Below are 12135 nucleotides of genomic sequence, written 5' to 3'. Positions count from 1 at the left end.
AAGGGAGATGTTATAAGGGTATTCTAATTTATTAGAAGTTGGTCAGACGCTGCATCCTAAGAGCTGCACAATTGAAATCTGGTTTGACCACTGAACACAGGATTTAGTTTACACTGCATCCATACAATGAGGATCTGGAGCTTAGTTGCATCTATATTACAATTTAAGGTTGCATTCACATCCCCCTTTTGGTCACATGTCAAAGTATACATCAGCAAAAATGTGGTCTACCACAAAAACAAAAAGGGGGCAATTATTGTATTAATGCATCCAGGGCCGCTTTAACCAGAGGGCACATGGTGCACGTGCACCGGGCCCACTGGTTGAAGGGCCCCCGAGCAGGCCGGGTGTTGCTATCTGCGACCAGTACTGTTGCACAGGGCTCTGTCAGGGGGGAGCGCCATGAATGGGTAATCTGAGCCATTGGCTCCCTCCCTGTCAGTCACTCTTGTGGCCACACTTCCTGCGGTCACAAGAGGCCGCACTCTCCATCTAGTGTCAGAGCCGAGTGACGTCACTGGGCTCCTGCACCAGGCTAAGGGGAGAGCGGCCTCTTGTGACCGCTGCAGTACGGCCATAAGAGGGAGGAGAAGAGGAACGCGTGGACCCAGGTGAGTTTAAGTGTTTTTTTTTATGTTGTATGGGAGGCGGAGTGCGCGGTGGCGCACAGCAAAGGGGCTATATACTATTGGGGAGACCACAGGGGCTCTATATACTATTGGAAGAGAGCACAGGGGGCTATATACTATTGGGGGAGCGCTTAGGGGGGTTATATACTTCTGGGGGAGTGCACAGGAGGGCTATATATTATTGGGGGAGCTATATATTATTGGGGGAGCGCACGGGGGGGCTATATACTACTGGGGAGAGCGCACAGGGGGGCTATATACTACTGTGGAGAGTGCACAGGGGGGCTATATACTTCTGGGGGAGCACACTGAAGGGCTATTTACTCCTGGGGAGCACACAGGGGGGCTATATACTACTGGGGAGCGCACAGGGGGGGCTATATACTACTGGGGGAGCACACGGGGAGTCTACATACCAATGGGGAAGCGCACAGGAAGGCTGTATATAACTAGAGGAGCACACGAGGGTCTATATGCTACAGGGACAGAGGGGTGTAACTATATAGGGGTACAGAGGGGTATAACTACTATATAGGGGTACAAGGGACCTAACTACTGTATGTGTTGGAGCCTAAAATATTTGTCTGGCAGATTCTGGAGAGAAGATTCACAGCCAGGAGAAGACTCTCAAGGTGGCCCAGGCTGGATGGAGCGAAAAAGAAAAGGTGACAGACTCTGATTGGAGAAGACGCCTCTGGTGCACTCTGTTATAGGGTTGTTGTGTTAGGGGTCATGATGTGGCGGTATTATGTAATGGTATCATTGGTGATATCTTTGTTTTGTTCAGTGCAGTTTTTATGTAATATGTAATCACTGTATGGTGGAAATAGTGTTATAAGGTAACTACTGTATGTATTGGGGCTCTTGATACAGTGTGGGGGCAAATTCAGTACATTATACCATGTGCCGAAAGGGAAGGGGGGGGCACTCTTGAGGGCTGTGCACCGGGCCCACCAATGTATTAAAACGGCCCTGAATGCATCCACTATAAAACTTGTGTAAAAACACTTTTAGTGATCACAGTGAACAGCACCACTCCCATGGAGCACTCATGCGTAAGTATCGCTTATGTATTACATAGGAAAAATTGTGAATTTTGAGCAAATAAGCAATTGCTCTGAATTGTGCAATAATTATAAACTAAAACCTATACAAAAAACATTAATATATTCCCCCCAAAATGCTCTTTTTTAACCCATTAAGAACATGCCAAGCATGACAAAGGCCTGTATGTTATTTGATGAGTCAAAATTTGGGCATTTTTGTACATCTATGGTATTGCAATAAACTAAAGATTGGATCACATTGAAGCCTGCTGTAGCTTGCTTCTTTGGCAACTGCACTTGGCAGGGTTGGAAGAAAACTAAAATCCTCACATCATCAAGGAACACTATGCAACCTTATTTTTGGGGTAATAGGTTTGCAAATGAAGCCAACAAGATTATATTGCACCTTATTTATGAATAGAAGACATGGCAATATACTTCAAATGTATTTCTATTAGGGATGGTCCGAACCGAGTTCGGTTCGGGTTCGTACAAACCCGAACCCTTGGTAATGATTCCTGCTGTCTGCCCGCTCCATGCAGCGGGCGGATCCAGCGGGAGGACCACCTGGAAAACTGGGATACAGTATCCCAGTTTTCCAGGCGTTCCTCCCGCTGTATCCGCCCACTCCACTGAGCGGGCAGACAGAGGGAGTCTGATGCCGGGCGTTCGGGTCCATACGAACCCGAACCTCGGCAGGTTCGGACCATCCCTAATTTCTATGAATCACCTGACTCATGAAGCACAACCCTTCATGATACATACAGTAATAAGAGTCCATATTTGAGTCTTAGATTCCTGCCTAAGACCAATGCCTAGCTATGTGTCCTGTCCCTCTCTCTGAAGCATCTCATAGGAGAATGCAGAAACTGCTAATGATTTACAAGAAAACTGCAAAACGGCGGTGGCCTTCAAGGTCGATATAATTGCACGCCATAAAAATACACATATTGCTTAGTATGCTTTAACCACTTGAACTATTGGCCCCACTGCCATGCACCCAACCCTTGTGCTATGTGTTTTGTGTCACATTGTATCTTATAATTCATTTTTAATATGGATGGATTTAGTTTATCTTTTCATTATAATTTTTATTTTTTGGTCAAAATGTAAACAGTACAATGAGAAATTAAATTTTGACAAAAGTCCCATCTAATTTCTTTATAATGTTGCTGGATTTTACTGTCATGTTTAATGAGAAGACATACTCTGGCTTGCTTTGTTTTTTCGTCTGGACGTCCCGCTGAGCCAATCAGTGGCTGGGGTGGGGCAGCACACTCATTGGCTGAGCAGGACGCCTAGACTCCGGGAATCCCTGAAGCAAGCCGGAGCGTTGAGCAGGTACTGTATGCTCCGGCAGGTGGGGGGTTAAGGGGGCTGTCACTTACATAGTCTCAGTGAGATGTCAATTCTGCTGCATGTATGTCTTCTCATTGAAAATGACAGGCAAGGGATCTGCAGCGGATTTTGCTGCAAATTCGCAAATCCACTGCAAATCTGTTACATGTGAAACTAGCCTTAAAGGGAACCTGTCACCCTGGGCAGCCCCCCGTATACCCTTGGACAGGGCCCAGAATACATACCGCCTCCTGTGTATCCCGCTCCTGGTGGAGATCTGACCGCGGCTCATCTGTGCGCTCACTATGCAAATGAGCGGAGATGAATCCGATTGCCATAGGAAATGCTCACTCGGCATTCCCTTCCCTGTCAAATTATATCTTTAAAAGTCATGGAGCATGCCCAGAAGCCTTACTCATTCACCTGAATGGGACAGATCCTGTCTATTTTGTCCTATGGTCCATGGGGCTTGCTGTAAGGAATATGGCTAAATGCTGTTAAAACAGCTCAGACAAAATGGCTATGCCCCATAATAATGTGTAAAAAAATAAATAAAATCAGAAAATAGAGATGTTCCAGTATATGGCTCTGATTAGTTAAAAATGATATGGCTCTTTGCAAATTTTGAGAACATGAAGCTTGCTCCAGAAATTAGCTTTTTGCAGCCTATGAATTGGCATTGGTGTTTGGTCACCTGCTCTCAATTTGGTGTGAACCTGAAAATGTAAAAAATTGCCCCTATGGATTTATTTTTATGAATATTGTAGTAAAAATGTTACTGAACATACATAAGTACCATGTGGATTTTTTAAAATGTGTGTAGCCATGTTACTTATTGTGGCATACATAGAGGAGAAGGTTCCTTATGGAAAACATAAATGAGCAGGCAGGCAATTGTTTACCACCTACCCACTTTTATGAACCATGTGCCGATGTAGCAGTGCCTGTGAAGAGAGAGTAGTGATCATCTTATCACCGCACATTACGAAAATGGGTGTAACCCACATGAGCTGGCTTCCTCCCCCTTTTTCGGGGCCCCCATGGAAGCTTGCTACCTGTGTGGTTTGTACAACCACAGGATCATCTGAATTGTATCTACAAAGTGGACCCCTTGTCAGTGGGGACACTTTATGTTATAAACATTCACCTGCAATGTACAAATTTATCTTTATTTTTAGTCACAAAGCATTAGCATCACCTTTGTTACCTAAGGTAACACGCAGCACATGGGCCTATGGCTGTTTTGTGTCAAAGTAAGAAAAGCATTGTTCTGATAGAAATGACTGTAGGCCGATGTATTGCATGTTACCTTCACAAGGTTTCTACTCATGCTCTCTGGTTAAGAAATAAATTCAAGATTTTACATTGAGGAGAGGTGACTGTCTTCTTGCTGGATGAATCTACTGATAGACTATGTTTTGACTTGCTGGTATATGCAGTTAAAAGCCTAAAGGTAAATTCTCTGATCTCATCAACAGGCTCTGATAGTACTGTACATTGCATAGTCAATCCAGATTATGTAGCACAGTATGGAACTACTTATATCCCTAAAACATTAAATTAAGATGTTTTTAGCAGTAGAATGAATCCCTCCATTGACCAGAAATTACTCTCTACATAAAAAAACAGCTCTAAAGTCTGGCCAAATTCTTGTCTCTCTATTTTTTTTGCAATCTGCTGCCCATTGCATGCTGCCAGGGTAAATCTGTCTACAGTAACAGCTAGATCAGGACAGATTATGGGAAGTGGGTGGGATTTACCATGTACTATGTGTAGGAGAAAGAGAGTGTGTGGAAGCCTGCCAATGATCTTCATTGTTACTCAAATGTAAATTAAGGCTTCTCTCTCATCTCTGACCAACCATTAAGTTCTGGGAGGTTGTCCTTGTGTAAATACCAATGTATTTACTGTTACATGTCTACAATGCTACAGTGTAATCTCTCTCCTGCATTTAGTTTCTTAGCAGCAACAACAATAATAGTAACAGTAACAACTCAATGCAAAGTATAACACTTGCTGTGATCTTGCTGCTGCTGTTTCTGCTCACATAGTACTTTACAAACTTAACACATCAGTAATCCCTTCTCTCTCCACATGCCATCTAGCACTGTACTGTGTAAATCAGTTCAATATTGTGCATTCTGTTTAGCCCAGAGAACATTCTATGGTATAGCAAAGAGGAATATGCTAAATAACAAAGCCAGAGAACTATAATCACATGATCACCATTCTGAAGAGATAATCTAACAAAGCCAACCAGGTTTTTAGAAATCTTTTGAAATGACTTTCTGTAGTGTAAAAGATAAAAAGTGTTACTGTAAAGAGTATATATTTATTTTAATACCTGAAAAACATCGTAAAATTAATTCCTCAATATTTTTTTAGTGGCTAGAGCTATTTTATCTGACACAAAGCTCCAAAAGTCTGCATAGACATAGATATAAAACCAACAAGCTGGCTGCCTGCAGCCATAACTAGAGGGAATATGGGAGCATGGTACATTAGGTTATAAAGAAGCCAGCATATTATATGTTAAAGGAGAAGTCCAGTGGATTATAATATCCAGCAGCCGGCAGGGGGGAAATTGATTACAAGTAATAACTTAACTCTCTCTGTTTCTGTGGTTAGCGGTGGGACAGGCCACGGGACCCTTGCCGGTCGATTTCCGGAGCTGACACGTCACAATTCGGGTGATGAACTGGCCACTCAGCCAGTCAGTGACAGGAGCAGGACGCTACGCCCGTCACTGATTGGCTGAGTGGTCAGTCCATCAGCTGGGACAGGCCTTTTCCCATTCATCACAACTGGCCATTCAGCCAATCAGTGACGGGTGTAGTGTCCCGCTCCAGTCACTGACTGGCTGAGCGGACAGTCCATCAGCCGGGTCGTGACATGTCAGCTTTGGAAATCGATTAGCCCGGCAAGGGTCCTGCGGCCGGTCCCGCTGCTAACCACGGACACAGGGAGAGTTAAGTTAGTACTTGTAATCAATTTCCCCCCTGCCCTTGTCAGCCGCCAGACTTTATAATTCACCAGACTTCTCCTTTAAATTGTAAGTATTTATAAAGATAAACTTGAAGCCCTCTATCAGGTAAACAAAGCTCTGACCATAATGAGAATATATAAAGAATGTATCAGTGTTGACTATTTAACCTATTTAGATTAAAAATTGAATGATCTATCATGTCATCTATCTTTGATAGCATTAGTGATTCTCAGATTTCTTGGACCATAATTATATTCAATGTATTATATATAGTGAGTTTAGGGAAAACATATACTGAGGTCTCATGTATGTGCAATAAAGTGTTCTAATGTGTTCTTAATCATAGTAATTATAATAACTGGTCATTATAATCTGTATTACGTATATGTACATGAAAAATTCCACCAATGATTTGTTAATGTGCACCAGTAAGAATATTTCCAACTTAATGTTGTCATATGTTAGGAAAATAATAGTTTTATCAGTAAACGGTTGAGGCAATGGTATCTGGAACTGTTCAGGGTCCATACTGTTTTCATTGTGATGACATACCGGGTACATTAAATGAATATATCTGAATTATAAGATAACCCGTGATGTGACTTGGGACTTGGGCCTTTAAAAGTAATCAATGCATTACAAAAGCAAACATTGGATGGATAGTGATACATTTGTGTAATTTGCTAAATATCTATGTAAGAAATATTGTCTTGACACATGATTTGCAATTGGAACATGGATTCATACTGTAATTAAGACTTGCAGCAAATGAAAGTATCTGGTTCTCATTACGACTTCTTGCAGCGACATGCCATAACATTCGTAAAGCTCTCGCCATTCATCTTTCTGTAGTAAGAGGGCTGGAGATTCTGATTTCACAAGATAAAGAGGTCCATGTTTTTATCAGTTCTGACTTGATTCACTGTCGTCCAGCAGTGATGAAAAGATATCGAGTGTCTGATATCTCTGTTGCTGCTCACGTTTCTGTTTTAGATTTTTGGAAGTAATAGAACCCAAAATGTCCTGGCCAGAGCCTGGCTCCACAAATGAGAGTGTATCTGGGGAGAGAGGGAAATGCACGTGTAAGAAAATATTGGTTGTTTTTGAAAGACTTAACCGCTTACGGACCACCTGCCTTAAATTTACGATCAGTGGTCTTGGACCTTAAAGGGGTACTCTGGGCATTCATCTTTTGGTTTAAATATTGCAGAGGCTTAACAGAAAATAATAAACAACCCATACTCACCTAAAATGCTTCTTCAAGGGTCTTCCTGTGACATCTTTGGGACCACCACTGAATGCTCTGGCCACTACCTCCAAAACGGACTTGTCCCAGCAGTGACAGCCTGCTCAACCAATCACTGACTGAAGGGGGACAATGATTTTGCCAGTGATTGCCTGAGAAGGCTGTCACTGCCAAGATCCTTCTCATAAGAAGCAGCCAAAGCGTTCAGAGGGAGATCCAAAGATGCCACAGGAGGACTACTGATGGGTGATCATAGATTGTATATTACTGTCTGTGCAGCCCCAGCAATATTTATAAAAGCTGAATGCCTGGAGTACTCCTTTAAACCTACACTTATGTCTATTTGTGGTGCAGGCTCGAAGCCTAGTGCACGAGTAGTCAGGCAGCTGAATACTTGGTGCTGAAAGGATGAGTGTTTTTTCATTGTTCCTCTTTTCTTCGGTTTTACATGCAAAGCTCTCAGTGAGGCACACTACTGTAGCTGCAGCTCAGTCCTATCAATGAAAATTGTCACTGTGCCATGGCTGATTATCATACAGTATAGAAAAATAGTGTTCCAAAAATACAAAAACAACTCAAACAAAATATTAAAAGAAAAGAAAATCACAAATTTCTAACCTGCTGATAGCTCCCTATTGCACATGGGGCACTGTGGATGAAGGTAAGCCTCTTACCTTCATCTTTGGCACCTTTCTTTTGCAGTTGTTTAATCCTTGTTCTGTTAAAGCTGTTAGGAGCACTGCCCCGTCCCCAGAGCTCCAATCCGCCCCCTTCTGGTCCACCCCTTCTAATGATTATCAGTGGAGCGGGAACTCTGGGGGCGGTGTTCCAAACAGCCTTACTGGAAAGGGCTGATTGGTTCCCTGTAAACTACTAACTGCACAGGAATGGCGCCGAGGAGGAAGGTAAGAGACTTACCTTCATCCTCAGCGCCCCGTGTTCAATAGGGAGCTATCATCAGGTTAAATCCATCTAACCTTCTGATAGTTCCTTTTTAAAGTCTATTTGGAGTACTTCTATATGATTACCAAATAAAAAAATTGATGATAAAATATCATATTTTTACTATGTTTTTTTAAAAATTGAAAGTAAAAAAAAAAACTGGAAAAAGAAATGGTAAAAATGCTTACAGCCATTCAGCTAAAAATAGCTAAAAAGTGTCTGATCCTGAAATCCCAAAATACCCTGGATGTGAACCAGTAAAATAAACTCATAATAAAGTAATGTTTGCAAGAAAACTTCAGTTATAAGACTCTATTAACACTTTGTTATTGCTTTCTGTTGGAGGTATACTGCATGTCTAAACTCTGAACAAGAGTAAGACAGGAAGTTAACATTTGGTTCTGATTATTCTGTATGTTATACTCACCATGTATTCCTATCATATGCTCCAAAATTAACACTCTCTCTGCTAAAATTTTAAGAGCTTCTCTAAGCTGCTGGACAGCTTCTCCCTGGAAAAGAAATTACCTCTATTACAATAATAGACAGAGAGAAAATCACACCCAAACTCAGCTTTCACAAAGTACACTTGTACAACATGGTTCCATTAAGAGCAGCTCAGTCTACATTATTCTCGCTGTCAAAAATATCAGATCCCTGATTAAACCCATGAAAATTGATCAGTCACAGTGGTCATGTCTGCATTATAAACCATAGTCATGATGCTTATGTGAACACAACCATAGCTGCTTGTGGGTTATTATGTGTTATCTAAAAAATAGAGAGAATGTAGATCGATTGATAGATAAATTGATGAAATGCATCTATAATTCTTCCATATCTTGCATTGCAATAAAAGATATTGTAAAGCTTAAGAACTGTTAACAGTAATACACATCCTGACTAGAGGCCAAATTGAGTTTATCCATAATTAAAACAGATGGGGGTTTCCTGGCCAGCAACATTAAAAAATTGGCTGATATATATGTCCCAAGGTAGGACGTGAATTGTTCTTATGATCCTCACATTCATTCTAGAAGCCCTCTTTGGCAAGTACAGGATGTAAAATGTAAGAATTCCTGTGATACAGCTTGGCACACCCATTCTTTTTTAGAAATAAAAATGGAAATATTCTGCCAAAAATGTTTACTCAAATTTTTATAAAGTGTATTCAGGGAGTGATAACATTTGGTATATGGTGTTTTACTAGTTCGTTTTTTCCCCAGCATTTTTTATTGGGTCTTTTAAAGGCAAAAAACAAGAATATAAAGCAGTTTTCCAGGACTATTTTTATTGGTGACGTATTCACAGGATAGGACAACAAAATCAGATCAGTAGTCCGCACCCTGCTGATCAGCTAGTTGCCAGAGGGCTGAAACTGAGACCGCTCTTTGTTATTGATAATCTATATGAGGATCACCCCCCGAAATAAGAAGAAAATAAGTCCCGGTAAACTCCTCTAAAATAAAAATTAAGTGCTCATGGCAGAACTGTGTACATGATGGATCTACTAGGGCAGTGTATGGAGGTTATATGGCTTTCTACTACAAGGCCAAACAACCTGTGTGCTGGTAAAGATGTTTTGTCAGGTGTCAAATGTATCAGGATATTCTCCCTTATATTCATCTGTGTAATATCTGAGACATATATAGTATATTTAGCACATATAGAGGTGTATCGCAGACTCATGCATACCTAATGCTTTTGTATAATACCAGAGTGAATGGTCCTGAATCTAAGCTAACTGAACAATGCTAGAGTCCTCTCTCCACTACAAGTATATTAAGGATATTGTAAGACAAACACAAGGCAGTCATCTGTAATAAGTGTGCACTCTGTGACCCAATAGGCATTATGTGGCATTTTAAGGTGTAATCCCATCTCATTGAGAGGTATTCCTTGCCCTATTGGCCTGTTATCGGCAACCTGAGGTGATCAGCAGAAAACAGCTGAGCCAAAGGTTTTACACCAGTGTTTCTCAACTCCAGTCCTCAAGACCCACCAACAGGTCATATTTTGCGGATATCCCATACAACAAACAGCTGTGGCAGTTACTGGTGCACTAACCATAATTATATCACAGGGACGCTAGTTGACGTCAAGGAAATCAACCGAAAACACAACAGAGACACCATCACGTGTCTCGACATTAGTGTATTCTAGGACACTGCCCCCTGGGAAATCAAATATGCAAAAGAACACTCCAGAGACACCATCAGAGTCTCAACGTAGTGAGCTAGCCAGACCTTCCTCTGGAAAGGAACAACCAAGCTAAGGAATGTCTCCAATCAAGGAAACCACCCAAGCAAGGTATACATCCACAGACAGCTGTTTCGGGGTATTTGCCCCTCATCAGTGTGGAGTAGGATTCTGGCAAGTATAATTATATCACCTGTGAAATCCTCAAAACATGACCTGTTGGTGGGTCTTGAGGACTGTTTTCTGCTTCCCGATTACCTCTGGCAGGAGCAGCAGCAGGTCAATAGGGCATGTAATTTTTATGTATTCCCCCCACTATGTGTATCATATGTGTGCATTTTACAAACTGTCAAACTCTTAATATTTTACATCAACAAATTTCATTTATAAAATGACACGTAAATCTATCTTACATCTTCTCCTTTATGTCCATCTTCTCCTTTAGCTCCAGGTTCTCCCTAAAAATAGAAATATTAAATTGTCACAAATGTTTTTGACCAATAAAATATGCAATAAAATATAGATTGCAGAGCATTTCATACTTACAGGAGGCCCCCTAAGTCCATGCTCTCCAGGCAGACCTGTTTCTCCCTAAAATGTGTCATATTGATCAATATAGATAAAGAAAACAAGAAGCACATAATGATTTGTTAGAATGTTCTATCTTTCAGGCATACCATAACATGTTTTTGGCTGTAATGGTTTAGGAAACAGTGAATTATAATTGAATATAAAGGACAGAATAAAAGAAAGCAAAGTATACTTATAGATTATTATTCATTTGGCATAATTACAGTCAGTTATATCAGCAAATTATATATTAGCTATATATCTATCAATCCTAAGCAGAAGTGAAACTGGCCACCAAAGCAATGCACCTACTTTGTCTCCTTTGTCACCTTTTTGACCTTTAACTCCTGGCTGACCAGGATGTCCTGGTCTACCCTGGAAAATACATAAGAAAAAAAATTATGATTCAAGAACAACTCTAACCAATAAAGGAACCTCCCACCAACACTCCTGAGCCATAACTAAGAACCTCCATAATCCAAGAGTCAAGTTAGGTGTCACATATCAGCTATAAAAAAAACTGTTATTACAACAGTAACATAAAAATGGTTCCTAACAACAAAACTTCTCCTGTGGATGTATTTACAAGTGTATTTTAGAGAGTGATTCCAACCCAAATAATAGCCCAAATCACAAAGTTTTACAATGTAGCCTGTAGACACTGAGGAACCAATATGTGGCTTATTAGTACAATACAAAACTATTATTATCTACATTCTTACTTATATTGTTGGATTCCCACCTAGGATTTCTCTTCAACGGATAGTAAAGAAGATTTAAAACTGCACTCTTTGTACACGGTAGGTGCTTTGTCGAAAAGAGTTCTTTAACCCTACATCAGAAAAATGGAAAAACCACGGCACTCTGTAACGCCTGGAGTAGTGGATCCACTGGACCGGCACCAGCGATGGCACAAACCTCACCAGGGAGCGGAGTCTAAGGGGCCGCTGGTTTTCACCAGAGCCCGCCGCAAGGCGGGATGGACTTGCTGCGGCAGGCGACCCCCAGGTCGCTACCCCTGGCTTGGTTGCTGGTGACGGCAGGCGAGGCGTGGCAGGAGCAGTAGGCAGGAGATGGCACTGGCAAAGGTCTGCAGGTGAGAGCGCACGTGACAGGCTGAACGCAGGAACAGATGGAGTGACAGGGAAACAGGAACCAGGAACAGGGACTAGGGACCGG

At 41.5% G+C, this 12135-nt stretch overlaps 1 protein-coding gene across 1 annotated transcript in view; it reads right to left on the bottom strand.

Annotated features, from left to right (window-relative positions):
* Positions 1 to 5648: 5648 nt before the first annotated feature.
* The window catches only part of COL26A1 (collagen type XXVI alpha 1 chain), a 280252-nt gene continuing 273765 nt past the window's right edge, over positions 5649 to 12135 (bottom strand). Inside the window, exons 11-15 of the mRNA XM_069944702.1 lie at positions 11269 to 11331; positions 10933 to 10977; positions 10800 to 10844; positions 8615 to 8699; positions 5649 to 7057 (exon numbers count right to left, since the gene is read on the bottom strand). Coding sequence (XP_069800803.1) covers positions 6903 to 7057; positions 8615 to 8699; positions 10800 to 10844; positions 10933 to 10977; positions 11269 to 11331 — 393 coding nt within the window. The 3' untranslated portion in view covers positions 5649 to 6902. The remainder of the gene's footprint in view (positions 7058 to 8614; positions 8700 to 10799; positions 10845 to 10932; positions 10978 to 11268; positions 11332 to 12135) is intronic.

The sequence above is a fragment of the Dendropsophus ebraccatus genome, chromosome 11, assembly GCF_027789765.1.
Source record: "Dendropsophus ebraccatus isolate aDenEbr1 chromosome 11, aDenEbr1.pat, whole genome shotgun sequence".
NCBI lineage: Eukaryota > Metazoa > Chordata > Amphibia > Anura > Hylidae > Dendropsophus > Dendropsophus ebraccatus.
This window is presented reverse-complemented; position numbering and strand designations above follow the sequence as displayed.